General features: G+C 34.3%; 1 protein-coding gene across 1 annotated transcript; it reads right to left on the bottom strand.

Annotated features, from left to right (window-relative positions):
- Positions 1-4,367: 4,367 nt before the first annotated feature.
- LOC106139765 (cytochrome P450 4C1-like) lies at positions 4,368-13,558 on the bottom strand. Its single transcript, XM_060945182.1, has 10 exons — positions 13,424-13,558; positions 12,702-12,794; positions 12,324-12,434; positions 11,598-11,783; positions 11,124-11,320; positions 10,079-10,151; positions 9,389-9,587; positions 8,677-8,828; positions 7,876-8,055; positions 4,368-4,830 (listed from the first exon to the last, which is right to left on the bottom strand). Exons 1-10 carry the CDS (start codon positions 13,536-13,538, stop codon positions 4,640-4,642), a joined length of 1,497 nt encoding a protein of 498 aa, XP_060801165.1. The 5' UTR covers positions 13,539-13,558; the 3' UTR covers positions 4,368-4,639.
- Between the last annotated feature and the right edge of the window lie 3,063 nt (positions 13,559-16,621).

Raw genomic sequence — 16,621 nt, 5'->3', positions numbered from 1 at the left:
AAATATTTAAAAATTGTGTAACCATTTCAATTAAACTACATTTTATTTCTGCAAGAACAATTTTACCTGCCTACATTATATTGTATTTATACAAACAAACAATAAAGAAATAAATATAACATTGACTGATTTGATTAGTGGTAGAATATTATTATGTTGTGTATTTGTACAATTAAGATAATAATTGAAAAAATAACTTCCTTAATATTGAAATAAATATATATATATATATAAAGGCATTGAAATTGATGGTGACACATATAGTTTAAAAAACCTAATTTAATTTTACTGGACCATCTTAACTTGATCTTCATTTTACTTTGGTTGGGTGACTATATTATAAAACTAGCTGTGCCTGCGACTTCGTCCGCGTGGAATAGTTATTTTGGGCATCATTGAAGCCCTCAAGGATGCTCCTTCCCCGATTTTTTTCACATTTGCCATTATTTCTTCGCTCCTAATAGTTGCAGCTAGAAGTTATGCAAACATATAATAAAACTGTAACTGAACTTTGTCTGTACATTGAAGATATTTAAGAAAAAAAAATATAAGGGGTCTTTTTAGGGTCGATAGAAGCCAAAACAAATTTTTTTTGAATTTTTGTCTGTCTGTCTGTATGTTTGTACGCGCATCACGCAATATCTACCGAACGGATCGAACAAAATTCGGCACAGATATAGTTAGTAACCTGGATTAGAATATAGGCTACTTTTTATCCTGAAATTCTTTCCCAAGGGGATGAAATAGGGGGTGCAAGTTTGTATGGAACTTCGTCATTTTTAAATCGATATAAAAAGCTATTAATAATTATAATACATAGACTGATAGACAAAATCTATACTAATATTATAAAGCTGAAGAGTTTGTTTGTTTGAACGCGCTAATCTCAGGAAGTGCTGGTTCGAATTGAAATAATCTTTTTGTGTTGAATAGACCAATTATCGAGGAAGGCTTTAGGCTATATAACGTATCACGCTGCAACTGTTAGGAGCGAAGAAATAATGGAAAATGTGAAAAAAAAACATGGCGAAAATTATTCACCCTTGAGGGCTGCAATGATGCCCAAAATAACTATTCCACGCGGACGGAGTCGCGGGCACAGCTAGTATAACCTAAAGCCTTCCTCTATAAAAGGTCTATTCAACACAAAAATAATCTTTTTAATCGAACCAGTAGTTCAAACAAAAACAAACTCTTCTGTTTTATAATATTAGTTTAGATAAATCTAAGTGCCTATTTAAACTAAAAAAAATATAGTAATAGAATTATAACCAGAAATATGTACCTACAACTTACAAAAGAAAAAGAAATGAAAATAAAGTTGAAACGCCTGTGCAATACTATCTTGCCAACGTCGGGTCTTCCCATACTCCCTTAGGAAAACTCCCGGAGTAGATTGGTGAGGGCTTTTGGCCCTCTTCAATGGCATCATCGCTGCCTACGACTGTAGGCAGGTCGATGGGGCGGCCGTGACGGCCTGGGTCTTCACGACTTTATACACTGGGAGTTCCCATCGGCGGCGGCGTCGTCACTGGTCGACGACGTCTGCCGCAAGGCAGCGAGGGGAGAGTTTCACCCGACGGCCCGGAGGGCGGGCGTGGAGCGGCGAGATGCCGCGCAGGTGGCTGTGTGATGACGCGTCCGCCCTCTCGAATACCTAGGTTCTCCCACTTCAGGTCCCTGCGGATCGTCGAGTTCCTCACGTAGCGCGGGGCTCCGACGACTGCTCTGAGACTTTAGTTCTCTTGGGCTCTGAGTCTTCTCCTGTTGGTCTCAGAGCAGAATGCGTACCACGCCGGGGCCGCGTACGTGAGGCGGGATCTGACGTACGTTTGGTAGATCCCGAGCTTCGTCCTCAGGGGGAGCCTGGAGGAGAGAACTGCGTGAAGTCTCCCCCTGGCTGTCTTGGTCATGAAGCTTGCGCTCGCCTCCCGCCCCTTTTCTACCCTGCCGCCGCTAGCCGCGTCGAGCGCGGTAACCGTTACGCAAAAATAATCCTTATAGCATGATTCAGTATTTACGCGCGATGGCTTGCTAGCGTATTTCATTTCATGTATAAGTTTGGTGTTTCTATACCGATTTCGATGATTCTTTTTTTATTGAATAGGTACTTATATTAACTTTTAAGAATTACGAATGAGTGTAAGTGTTATTGGTATTATAAACATCAGAGTAAAGAAATATAATCAGAAATCTCCGAACTGCTAAGCTATTAGGAATTACACGTGTTATTGTGAGTCAACCATAAAAGATAGACTTATGCTGTCTTGGGATATTTTTTTAATAATTTTATGTAGAATATTTCCGTTATACATGGTTTCGCTGAATCTTTAACCATTAAGGCTGCACACGCGACGGAAGCTTAAAAAATCAAGTAACTTCTCCCGTTTTCCCAACATTTCCTGTCACTGCTCTGCTCCTAGTGATTGTAGCGTAATGAAAAGTATACTATAACCTGCTCAGGAGTATGAAGAATAACTGTACCAAGTTTCGTTAAAATCCGTCAAGTAGTTTTTGTTTCTATAAAGAACATACAGACAGACAGACAGACAAAAATTTTACTGATTGCATTTTTGGCATCAGTATCGATCACTAATCACCCCCTGATAGTTATTTTGAAAATATATTCCATGTACAGAATTGACCTCTCTACAGATTTTTTATAGAGCAAGAGCCCGTGAACGCCAGACATACCTTATTTTGTAAAAGCTGAAAGTTTCTGTAAATATGCCTCTAGTACAGGTAGGAACGATCCCCACCTATGGTACTCAGGCAGTGGTTGCTTTGGCAGGTAGCAGGTAATAAAGGTATACTTTTTTCAACCTGAAATTCGTTAATTTGTAAAGCTCAATTTTTTGATATTTTATCCGTAATAATACACAAACTCGCGTTACTCATTGCCAGACACGTACTATGGTTGCAACCCCTTGCCAGACACCCCTAAACTATAATATTTTGTAACTCTACTTACGTCATTTTGTAAAATCTGAATTTAATACATATTTTTTGGGGAATTATTCAAACAAAGTTTCTGAAGTAGCCAGACAGTTTTGAAGGTTCTATTATCCTGCCAGACGCATTGGAGTGAGTAAAAGATGCAAGAGTGCGGAGTATATGTAGTAACTGGAGCGAGTGGGACAGTTTACTATGCGTATATAACCGTCCGTTGAACAATACAAAATAAACTAGGGATGGCGATCTAAGATCGATTAATCGAAAAATCGATTATTTGTCGTGGACCTGAAATATGATCCTATACATTACTGGCAAGAGCTAAAAAACCGTCAATAGCCATGACGTATATGACTATTGCGGCATCATCCGTTCCTTGTGAGCGCCTGTTTTCAGTTGCTGGAAACATAGCAAATGATGAGCGGAACCGCTTGGATCCCGGTAGACTTGACAGATTATTGTTTTTAAAAAGGTAAGGTATTAATCATTGGGAACTTTAAGTCAAATTATCTTATTGTTTTTGATTAAAAAAGATTTGAAAATAAATGTTTTGTTTTCTACCTGATCTGATACATTGATGATAATAGTAATAAAAATAATTGTTAAAAGAATTTGATAAAAAGATCGTTAATTCTAACATTTGTCTTGTTTTTTATGAATTTGATTTATACTTACAGTGAAAAAAACATTTTGGAAAAATATCGAATTTTTGAGGATTGATTCATCAGGTCACATCCCCAAAATAAACGACAGCTGATGCGCAATGAAACGTCGCAAGAAACCGAACACTCTGTCCCACTCGCTCCAGTTACTACATATACTCCGCACTTTTGCATCTTTTGCTCACTCCAATGCGTCTGGCAGGATAATAGAACCTTCAAAACTGTCTGGCTACTTCAGAAACTTTGTTTGAATAATTCCCCAAAAAATATGTATTAAATTCAGATTTTACAAAATGACGTAAGTAGAGTTACAAAATATTATAGTTTAGGGGTGTCTGGCAAGGGGTTGCAACCATAGTACGTGTCTGGCAATGAGTAACGCGAGTTTGTGTATTATTACGGATAAAATATCAAAAAATTGAGCTTTACAAATTAACGAATTTCAGGTTGAAAAAAGTATACCTTTATTACCTGCTACCTGCCAAAGCAACCACTGCCTGAGTACCATAGGTGGGGATCGTTCCTACCTGTACTAGAGGCATATTTACAGAAACTTTCAGCTTTTACAAAATAAGGTATGTCTGGCGTTCACGGGCTCTTGGGCTATTATAAGTATAGAAGAAGATGAACTTTATAACTTGACTACAGACTGCGTTTACTCTCGTCAAAATTCTTGTTTCCAAACTTCAATTACGGCTGGTAATTCCGTTACATAGAAATCAGAATTCAAATTGCAGTTGCAATGTAAACTTACGTTAAATACTAATGGTATTCTGGACTTACATACACACACAGTTCATTCCCTGTTAAAGAATAGTCAAAAAATCTGTATAGATAATTTTAAGGTTACGTCATTTTAGGAGAACTCTGTTAAGAACGGATTAATTACCAGACAATGAAACCTAGAGGCTAGTTAACCCAACAAACAAAGTGTCTTTGAATATTTCACGGGCTTACACTATAAGCAAGCAAAAAAATTTTGATCTTGGCGTGATGTCACACACCTCGGTGTCTTTTTAACCACTTCACTTTCTTGACTCTAATTGTAAAACGAAATTGCCCCCGTGCTTCAACATGACTTCAAATTTCAAGTACAGTTCCTCGTCTGTCAATTGGTTGGTCTTCTCGCCGTCTGGCACCGTTGGTGGGAGAATTCGATATCGTCTGATGATTTGTGCCATGACTGTCTTTATTGACATCGTGGCGAATTGAAAACCTGGGTAGAAAAAACATGTACATGTTTAAAACATTCATCAAATTCAAAATTAAAGAATAAATATTCATTATTATAGGACACTTCATATCTATACATATAATAAATCTGTAGAAAGGTAAATTCTGTACATTGAAAATATTGAAAAAATAAATAGCAGGGGGTGTTACTGGATCGATACCAAATACAAAAATGTGATCTATACATATAATAAATCTGTAGAAAGGTAAATTCTGTACATTGAAAATATTGAAAAAATAAATAGCAGGGGGTGTTACTGGATCGATACCAAATACAAAAATGTGATCTATACATATAATAAATCTGTAGAAAGGTAAATTCTGTACATTGAAAATATTGAAAAAATAAATAGCAGGGGGTGTTACTGGATCGATACCAAATACAAAAATGTGATTAAAAAAATTTTTGTCGGTCTGTCTGTATGTTCAGGCATCACGTGAAAACTAACGGTTCGATTTTGATGAAACTTGGTATAATTATACCTTATTATCCTGGGCGTAAAATAGGATACTTTTTATCCCGAAAAAATACGAAGAAAAAAAATCTTAATTTTTCAGTTTATCCATAGACGTTGTTCTGTAGAACCGCGAACACACGTTGTGTTACCCGCAGTGGATTTAGCGCCGTAACCTGTAGCGCCTAAAGTCGGCTTTGGCTTGAACCGTTTGCTGCACAAGCGGGCCGCTATTAATTACTATGAAAAAAATACTACATAGCTACATTAATTCCCATCAAGCTGAAAATGAGTATAATTATTTAAAACACAATCAAAAGCATTATTTCAAAATTCCCCATGATTCCGGTTTAAGGAAAAAAATTTACTCACGGTCAAAGGTAAAAAATGGTGTATCGCAATTTTCTTTAAAACGGTAAGTTTTTCAAATCGGAAAATTATATCAGACATAAATTGTAGATCATAAAGTTATCTATAAAAAAGGTATCAATATTTTTTTTCAACAAAGCTACCGTTTCTGTGATATAACGATGCAAAAAGTTGCAAGCGTCATAATATGCATCCGTTTCCTTGCCACCTCTGAGGTAGTGTACAATTAGCGCGTTTTTTTTTTACATTTTTATTATTAAACTTAAAAAAGTCTGAAATAGGTTAGAATAAACACGTGTTTTCACTACGCAGTGGCACTCAAGACTAACTTTCGCATTTATTATTTTTAAAAAAATAGAATAACCCTAAGTGAAGAAAATCATCTTAGGACAATAATAGAGATTACAATTATCAAATTCAATGCAATAATCAAATTAAAACTAAAACTACTTATAAAAAGAAAGAAAAAAGATGACTACAAACTAAAATTTAATTTATAAATTGTACAGTCCTTGCAGAGCATCAACATGTGGGAATGTGCCCAGAAGGCTGGCATCATTGCCAATTCGAATGGCAATGCTGATTCTCTGAGCCAGATAATTTCTAGCCCTCCGGTCAAGAGATACCTCAATTAGCTTTTTCGACAATTGTTGGAAAAGCTGATGGGCAGATAGGCCCCCCGGTCCCAGAGTTTCTACCCCAAAAGGTTCAAAAGTATAGATATTACCGATAACTACATATTTGCGCCTTTTGAGGTTTTTTGCCTCATTTGAAGCAGAACGGCCTTAGATTTAGTAACCTGAAGATGAGACGGCGCAAGTGTGTCGACACAAGTAGCATCCCACACCAAAGGCCGCCCCAATCTCCAGGGTACCAAAGTCATACCATCCGGTCTCTTGGCATCATCCTGAGCCAGACCGTTTGGTTCTAGAACGGCTGGAACATGGATGGTGGCAAGAGCACGGAGGATTATATCATTTAGGGCGGCATGGCGCTCTAAACGGCCGGCACTCCTAGGGCATGAGAGGCCGTGGTGTCCACAGCCGACAACGGTATCCCCGCAAGGACAACTATTATTAAAGACTAACGGTATTTCATGTGTTGAGCATTCTGAGATAAAGCAGCTATACGACCCTAGCCACGTACACAATTAAACAGAGAGACAGATGTTGTCTCAAGGTTTCACTACAGTATAAATGAAGGGACTGGGTTTCATTATACTTATGTATATTTTATATTTTGAATTCAAGTTAAAATTACTGACAGAACAATATTTTTACTTATATTACTGCTACATAGAGTATATACGAGACGTGCTTATGCATATTATGACGCTTGCAACTTTTTGCATCGTAATCATCATCATCTTCATTTTCATCTCAGAAACGGTAGCTTTATTGAAAAAAAAATATTGATTCCTTTTTATAGATATCTTTATGATCTACAATCTATGTCTGAGGTAATTTTCCTATAAAACTTACCGTTTTGAAGAAAATCGTGAAAATCCCATTTTCTTACCTTTGACCTTGGGTAATTTTTTTCCTTAAACCGGAATCATGGGGAATTTTGAAATAATGCTTTTGATTGTGTTTTAAACAATTATACTCATTTTCAGCTTGATGGGAATTAATGTAGCTTCATTCCTATTTTTTGGTCTAAATTGACCGGACTGAAAATAAAATGGAGAAATAAACCATCTACGCGAAGACCGACATCCGCGCGGACGGAGTCGCGGGGGAAAGCTAGTCACTTAATAATTATGATATCATTTGGTTTCACAACATTGGTTGACGTCAAATAAATTACTTAAAACATATTTGATTCTGTTATAGTATTGTTTTTTTTTTATTAATAAAAAATCTTTTTTTAACTAAGAACTGCTTCACTATTAAAGCTTGCTTCATAATTAAAAAGTCAGACTATCTAGAACCCTCAAAACAAAGTTATCCAAAAGTCTCAATTTTTTTTTCTATCTTAATTCAAGAAGGTTGAATTGCTGGCCAGTAATAAAACAAAAAAGTTTAGTAGTTAGTAAGGATATGTGAATGTGTATTTTTACCCTTTACGCAAAAGCTTCTGAACAGATTTTCGTGAAACTATAGTAATAGCTTAAACAAATTCAGAATTAACACGGACGAAGTTGGAGCAATAGCGGGTAACGTATTATAATTTTAGTGGAAATATATTTGTTCAGCAAAACTTACCTAAACAATTCCTTGCACCGTTACTGAAAGGTATGAACGCATACGGGTGTTTCAAAGAATCTTCGAGAAACCTTTCTGGTCTGAACACGTGCGCATCTGGACCCCAATATTTAGGGTTCCTATGAATAGCCCATATGTGTATCACTGCCCCCATTCCAGGAACAAGAGTTACGCCTGACGCTGCAAAAAATAATTCATTTTGTTACTGTTACAGTCTCTTACGCTAGAACGGCCATGCCTTGCGGAAAACGGCAGACTACTTAGGGAACAGATGACTGGCCATGCCGCTACCACTGAGCCCAGGTTTCTACCTGGGCTCAGTGGTAGCGGGGAAAGCCGAAAAGATCATGGCTGGACGTCTCAAAAGATGATACGCGAGCCAATGGACCCAAATCCGAGGACGCCGAAAACGTGACCAAGTGGAGAGAGAAAATTCAGAAGGCGGACCCTGGGCCCCGATACACATCTGTAGAGGGTGCCGGAACAAACAGAGATGAGAGAGAGACTGTTATATTATCCTGTTGTATAGCAACAATAAAAATCTATCCAAATCATACATATAATCACATCTCTATCCCCAAAAGGGTATACAAAGCTGACGCTGAAAACATTAAAAGGCCACATTCAGCTGTGCAGCTTAATGTAATAGTAATAATTTGCTATCACCTAAAAAGAAGATCGTCTGTTAATTAGCCTTTTACTAGACATTAAAAAGTTAAACAGATATCAGTGAAGAATAATCAAAATAACACCAATACCTTTATACATACAAACATATTTATGTTCCTTAGTAGTACTTACGTAAAGTAGTAGCCTTATCCACTTTTCTGATAATGAGGGGTACTGGAGGGTACAACCTTAAAGATTCCCTCACAACCGCGTCCAAGTATTTCAGTTTCGGCAAATCACTTGCTTCTAAAGGTCTCTCGGGGTCTTTAATTACATCTTGTATTCTGAAAAATACATAATATAACAATTTAAAAATCTTTAATCTGATCATTTAATTTATTATGCAAATAAATGTTTGATTTGATTAATTAATTCATTAATTAACTAATATTTATACAAAAAAATCTGTCTATATATTGTTATGCTTTCGTAGATATCTAACCTGTTAGAGCGATTTTTATTATTTTTTTATGAATAAAGTTTATAATAATATGTAATTTTTTAAAAAGCAAGTGTAAACATTTCTCACAAAAATTTATATGAAAAATCAAGTTTAGCAAACAATATTTGATCAATTTTTATTTTCATGTGTTTTTATTAAAGTGTAAAAAAAAATAACTTATAATGAGAACCCTAAAAAAATTTTAAACGATATTTTTGATCATGTCTGAAATTAGTTGGTTCTGTTATAGTACACTTTTTTTTAGCCCATCGGGGCAGCATGGCAAGCGTGGCGCAGTTATTACCGCTGTTAGCGATCGCACTAATAACGTTATCGCGCATGCCATACTAGCCCCACTGAGCTTTTTAGTCTAAAAAAGTCAACAGCACATAAAATACTTACTCTCGGTACAATTTCTCCTGTACATCAGGATATTTGGCTAACAGAAGTGACGTATACGACGCGGCCACAGAAGACGTGTCAGTGCCAGCTAAAAGCATCACTAACGATTCTTCTTGCAGCTCTAGATCATTAAATCCTCTGTCACCCCCTGATTCGATTAAAAGCTCTAGGAAACTTTTTGATCTGCCCATTTCTTGGTCTGAAAATAAAATAATAAATAAATATTTTTTTTGTCTAAGCGGCCGAAGTAAATGATCTACAAATCAAATTGGGGTGAAAAAAAAATGTGTGTACGTATGGAACACGATAACTTTCGAACCGCTTAAAAATCTTCAAGTGTTAACATCATAAATTTTCAAGTGTTAACTTGAAAATTTATGCATAATTATGGTTTAGTCAAAAAACGACATGCGAGACCATGATCACATCATTATGGGAAACAACATTGACTCGCTTTCGATCGTAAAGCATAACATTTGCAGACACTCTTACATCAAACAGCGTAGCAAAGGAAAAGAACTTGATCCCATTTTCGTGATATGAGTCCATAATAAATATGATCAGTTCCTTCTTAATTCAAATTTTAATATGCGCGGACCTAATTTGATAAATTGATGAAAAAGATAATCATGATTCATACAATAAAATCTTTTAATTTTTGGATACTATCATAACATAATAATTACTAACCACATTCGGTTTTTTCATGATTTTGTTCATTATTGTTCTGCTCCATCATGCTCTCTCTTTTCAATCTGATTATCTGGAAGAACACGGAATTTGTTATTATTTTGTGATAAAAATAAGCATCTCTAAAAGGTATTTTATGTATTATTATCGCTGTAGACAAAAAAATCTAAATGTTTTTATCGATTCATCTTTGGAATTAAATAATAATTTATGTACATTTTTTGTTTATCACCAACATATAAAACAAAACAACATTAATTTAACTTCTAAGGGAAAAGCTAAAAAGCTTGGGATTCATCTTGTACGTAATGAGCTAGCAACCTAGTCACTATTTGAATCTCAATTCCATCTTGGCCGAACAGCTAAACGTAGCCTCTCAATTTTTTTTTAAGAATATGTTGTCTTTGTATACAATTCTATAGAGACATTTGATTTGATCTAATTTTGATAATATCATAATCATTTTGATAATAATCTCCCCTTCAAACATGTCCTATTTCATGCTAATAATAATCTAATAATATCTCAAAGGTAAATCGATATACTTATGATTTTTTTCTACATTCAATACATTACACAATAATACAATGAACTTATAAATAAATCCAAACAGAAGTTATTTGGAAACCATACCAATTCTTACAATTGTGTCAGGTTTTCATTTATAGCTCAGTGGCTTACAATTTCAGGGGCAAAAATTATAAATTTAACTGATATTGTCTGTCGCACAATGCATTATCATAAAATTATGCATACATAATGCTTACATAAGAAAATGGTTAAATTAAATAATTAAAATTCTATTTCTTTAAATTTTTAATTAGTTATTAGTAGTAGTAAATTTTAAAGTTCGATTCCCAATTAAGTAAAAACCCAATTTTTAGGGATAAAGAAAGATAAAGAAAAATTTTCAGGAATAGCTTAATCTGTATAATTGACTTAATTTAATTCTGTTGTAAAAATACCAAATAGGGTGTTTGCTCGTCTTTCCTTTCGATAAAAATATTAAAGTATACCTACAAAATCTTTAAAAAATAGTACATACCTCAGAAACAAAATTTTTCATAACATTGGCCGACGATGCATATTTCGGGAACTCCCAATACCACTTGTACAGGAAATCTGAGTGGAACCAGGGTTTGACCATGCGACCAGCAGCTAAATCGCAGAATTCGTTGAACGACTTCGACACTGGATGGTTTGGGTCGCTCTGAGTATGCATTTCGATTCCAAGAGCCGTTTCTGTAAAAAATATTAACAACTAATTTAAATCATGTATCCTTCACATGATAGACAAAGCCAATGGGCGCAATAGGTACTCGATTGGCTTTATTATGAAATTGTGATTCTCATTTAGTGACAGTCCAACCGCCTTAAAGAATAATTATCAGTTTATATGCTTTTTTTACTGACCTAGGTATTAAATAAAAGCAAATTAATAATAATACGAGTAGCTTAAGAATTTCCACTCGACAATGCACACAAAGAGTTCATATGTATTTATAAAGAAATCACTTACCACAAACAGAGTCCATGGAATACTTGGTAATATATTCAAAAATAGAGAAGTTTCCCTTCCCTTCCACGCCATTTAATATATCTGTCAAAACAATAGCCTGTTTACTAAAGACTTTTACAAAATTGTTGAGCGTCTTCTGTGCAAAAGTTGGAGCCAGGAATTTCCGACGCGGACGCCAAATTGCAACTGAAAATAATATAAAGAACATATGTACATAATTACGGCAATACAAGCAAAAAAAGCTACCACGTGAAATATTTGTAAAAAAAAAGAATTACAAATCTGGCTTAGAGCATGAGGCGCGAAAAAAAGGACCAAGCCGTACCGCGGCCATTGACTCATGATTGTGTTATGGACAATTAGTTGATTGCTTATCGATTATTGTTCTGATGAGTGATTGTGTAAGTGACCGACATAAGTTTAAGCTTTTTCAGAATCAATAAAATTTGCACATTAAAACAACTGCGATTAATTAGTTAATGTGCGAGTTTGCGTGGATCAGACTGGAGTAGCTTTCATGTAAAAACTACACTTACTTAAGCTAAATCAGACTGGAGTAGCTTTCATGTAAAAACTACACTTACTTAAGCTAAGATGATGGTCATTGTTGCATCCCGGTCCTCCTCCAGAGAAGTCAAAAAGAAGTATCAATTGCGTCTTTTCTAACTTTGGAGTATGAGAGCAAGGAGTATGTAATGAGATATCTTAAATTCTAGCTTAACCCACCTGGTGCAAATATGCTGCCGTTGCCAATTAGTTCTCTGGATACATTCATCATCTCATGTTTATCCAGACATGTTCTCATTACCACTTCTGCTGCCTCCGGGTCACCCACCACTAAAAGCATTTATTTATTTTAAAATACACTATTATGAAAGGAGATTCTGTATCCGACCTTTATTTATATTTTGTGTGCTAGTAATGTAAAATTTTAGATTATGAAAGACTGGTATGTCGACTAAGCAGTACGTATAGTCTCAGTACACGAGCCTCTACATACATCATGCAAGTCTTCAACAACTAAAAATTATTAGGGAATTTGGCAAGAGATAAAGTTTTGGATGGAACAGTATGCTAAAAATAGTCTACAATAATTTTACTCACCAGCAATAAGTTTGTATGAGAGCCATATGCTGGTAACGCCATCACGTGCATTTATTGCTTCGTCACCTAACTCCTTAATTGCCTCCCAACGAGCTGAAATTTAATCGAAAATATTAGATAGCAGAATTATTAATTCTGAAGAGTTAATTCTTTTTTGGAATTGTGATTCAGACAGTAACGGTTTGAAAATGAAAGAAGAATTTCAATTTGCAAGCCTTTCTCTTGATAATCTTTTACAATCTGTGGAGGCAAGTTTTTATTGCATTTTTTTTTATTGTAACATCTTATATTCCAATGAGCCACACAATGCAATTAATGAATGAATATGATGAAACCTATTGAATTTCGTTAATTGCTTGAAACATTTTTTTAAATACTAAATTATTTAACGCCTATATAATCTAGATATAAAATATACAGGCCATCATTATCGAAATTAATATCTCAGGTTCTGTAGATTTAACAAGCAATCTAGAAAGTAAATAATTCTGTACCCAAAATTGCTGACAACTTAATTTCAATATAGCATTACTTAAATTAACGTTAAAAGACCATCCAGTCCATTTGTTGTACATTTAACGTAAAATAAGTATAAATAAATACAATTCAAGTTTCAAGTGGATATAATTTTTAAATCGATTTTATGGCACAAGCTTCACACTACTTAAAACTTTACACAGAAAAACGCTTTCTCTGTTAAAAAATTATAATAGATGACATACCTGAAGAATCTCCAATGAAATTTACACAATGTTCTAATAGAGGCACTCTTTTCATATTGTTAGGAAGTTGCTTAGCAACTTCATATAATTTTCTATTTTTCCGACGGACAATCATTGCATACACCCCAAGCAAAATTAAACATATTTGCCACAACATATTTTTGTTTAAAAAAGATTATAAGTTAAATGAAATTAACACCGTGATCTCATTTAAAAAAGTTTTGTTGAAAATATAATAATATTGGAACAAATTTACTTTATAAAATATTAAAATATTTTTAACACTTTCTTAATTTATATTCATAAATTAATTGTATTTCTTTTATTATTGACACTTTTAATTAAATAATAAAATAGGCACTAGTGACTCAATGTGTATCAATTGCATAATGGACGGGCAGACAACACGAGATGGACTTATATGGCATTTTTTATAATGGTACATTAATACTATAATCTTAAGCAGGCTTACGACGACAAGTGGAAAAAAAGGTTGCGATCCCAGTTTATAGCATTAAACTGATAAACTCATAGCCAATGTCATAGGCTAATTACGGTGGCCTTGTTTGGGTTCCGTAGCGGTGTTATACTCGCCTTGTCTGTCCGCCCGTCTGTATGTCTCCAAAAAATTTCCTTGCGACAAAATTTTTAAAAACGTATTTCATAAGTCACTTTTTTGTTCCTTACGTCCAGTTTTTGTTCAATTTTGTTCAACTTATGGTCACGATACAATATTTCATACTAATAATTTTCTTGTATTTTACATATGTATATGCTAACCAATTTGAATGAAAAAAAAAATAACATCGTTTCGGTAAAATTATTTTCAACGAAATATTTTACAGAAACGACGTTTTCTACTTTTTGGGAAAAAAATTTACTCATCACCTAAAAATATTTTTTATATATATTGCCTACTTTAAACAATTCTTACAGTTCTCTTTTTTTACTATTATTAAATTATATTTCTAAATATCCCTTAGCATTTTTTTGTAATTTAGATTTTTAGATTTAAAATATAATTCAAAAGACGATCATTCAATCTCACGGAACCTTTATGAAATTATCGCATTATACATATGTATCATAACGAAGTACATACATGAATGAACTTAGCTTGGTAGGTGGGGAGAGTACACTTTATAAAAACTGTGTTTTTTGAACGCACGAGTTTATGACTACAAAACATTAAAAGTATAATTATTGCTTCTACCAAAGTAATTGTTGAAAATAAATAAATAATTACACAAACACTTATAAAAATTTACATATATTATAATTAAACAAAAATATAATTATAATTTAGGTTATGTACACAAAATTCAAGCATTATATCGTGTATAGGTACAACAATATATAATTTTATATAAATAAATAACAATTCTAGGCACACACGCCTTCTCTATAAAAAATAATATTAAAATGAACGAAATGCAGTTTGAATACTGACCGGTGTTCTTACGGTGAGCAAAAACATCGTGAGGAAATCTGCACATCCAGCCACTGGATATGTAACCATAATCACCCATAATCCAATACGGGTGTCGTTCCTCTGCAAATATTGCGGACGTAAAATGTCGCTTCGTGTAAAAACCTGATTCATCCAATCGAGAATCCATGGTCTAGAGTGTACACCAAAGTGGTGAGGACGTTATCAGGACTAAAGCCAGGAAGAAGGGAATAGGAACGAAATGTAGTTAATGTATAAGAGGTGAAAAGTGCCGTGTGGTTCCCGGCACCATTAGAAAAAGAATAGGCACACTCCATCTCTTTCCCACGGATGTCGTAAAAGGCGATTAAGGGATAGGCTTACAAACTTGGGACTCTTATTTTTGACGATGGGCTAGCAACCTGTCACTATTTGAATCTCAATTTCTCAATTCTATCATTAAGCCAAACAGCTGAGCGTGGCCTATTAGTCTTTTCAAGACTGGTGGCACTGTCTACCTCGCTTGGGATAAAGACGTAACTATATGTTTATATGTGAAGATGCAACTGGGACTAACATTAGGATTATTAAGATAATCTGACACCAAAAACCTAGTCACAATGGTAATATAAAGTGTCAAAATGTTGAAAAATATTTACGTTACGAAATATGACCGTCCGTGGATATATTTACATAGGCGTTTAAACCTCCAAAGTAATTATTTGACAACGCGCATAACCTTTCTATGGAATCGATATCCCAGATCATAAGTACGATTAGTACGATATTATAATTTTTTTGGTATTTATTAACAAAATGTCAGGTCAAGAGTAGCTTAATCGACTCGTCGAGCTAACATAAAGAGATTTGAATGTAAATGAAGCAAAAGATGTACGCAGAAATCGTAACATGTGTCTATGCCTACTCTTCTGGAAAAAGCTTACTAATATATGTTATGTAACTTTATAAATGAATGTATGCTTAAAGCCTTACCTAATCCCACTTTATTTATAAACGATAGCGAATATACGTCAGAACTTATTTCACTTTCACTTTTTTTGTTTTTAAATATTTGATGAGTACACTTAACAGTTAAATTTATGCAGTTGAATTAAAAGTCACCCTGTATATGTTTTTACCCTGGTCCCACATATACTGCTATAGACCAATGGTCCAAGACAATTTCTTCAGCTTGCGGTTACTTGAAAATATTTCAGCCACAAAAGATTGTTCAAAGGCGTTCATCTCAACTGACTTCCATTTGCAAGGCTATGTAACTATTTGTGATCGTATGCACGTGGTTTACTAACCTAGAAGTAATTATTTGAACTCTGACATGCGCATTCTGTTGGCACTGAGCAAATATACGTTTATGTTAATACTTCCTCATATTTATAAAGAATTTTTCCGAAACACTTTTACTCTTGATCCGTAATTATGTGTATAGAATTATGGATACAGGATAGTCTTTTATCTGCGTATTCTATAATTTACCGCAAATCCTGCAGAAGCCTTTGTTTTTTTTTGCAGTTCTTCATTACAATTTTTAACCAACATACATATATCTAGGAGTGAAGGTATTTATTTATAGAGGTTTATTTTTTATAATATAAGAGGTAAAAAACAAACAAATATTCAAACTCTTTTGTATCGATAATAAGTAAGTAAAGTTTGGGATGGACTATTACTCGATACGTGTTGTTTAGCCAAATAGCTGCACCTAACACTAACCTAGAGATAAACTATTGATTTTAACAGAGAACTTCAAT

This window comes from Amyelois transitella, chromosome 7, assembly GCF_032362555.1.
Source record: "Amyelois transitella isolate CPQ chromosome 7, ilAmyTran1.1, whole genome shotgun sequence".
NCBI classification, from domain to species: Eukaryota; Metazoa; Arthropoda; class Insecta; order Lepidoptera; family Pyralidae; genus Amyelois; species Amyelois transitella.
The sequence above is the reverse complement of the archived record's forward strand: the minus strand, read 5'-3'. Positions and strand labels throughout refer to the sequence as shown.

What these genes read in the sequence shown, in the direction of transcription:
- LOC106139765 (XM_060945182.1), bottom strand. Translation starts at nt 13,538, where the DNA reads ATGATTGTCCGTCGGAAAAATAGAAAATTATATGAAGTTGCTAAGCAA. An exon ending in TTTCATTGGAGATTCTTCAG is followed by an intron (nt 12,795 to 13,423) that starts GTATGTCATCTA and finishes ATTAAATTTCAG; the next exon opens with CTCGTTGGGAGGCAATTAAG. An exon ending in TGAAAAATTTTGTTTCTGAG is followed by an intron (nt 10,152 to 11,123) that starts GTATGTACTATT and finishes GTGTTCTTCCAG; the next exon opens with ATAATCAGATTGAAAAGAGA.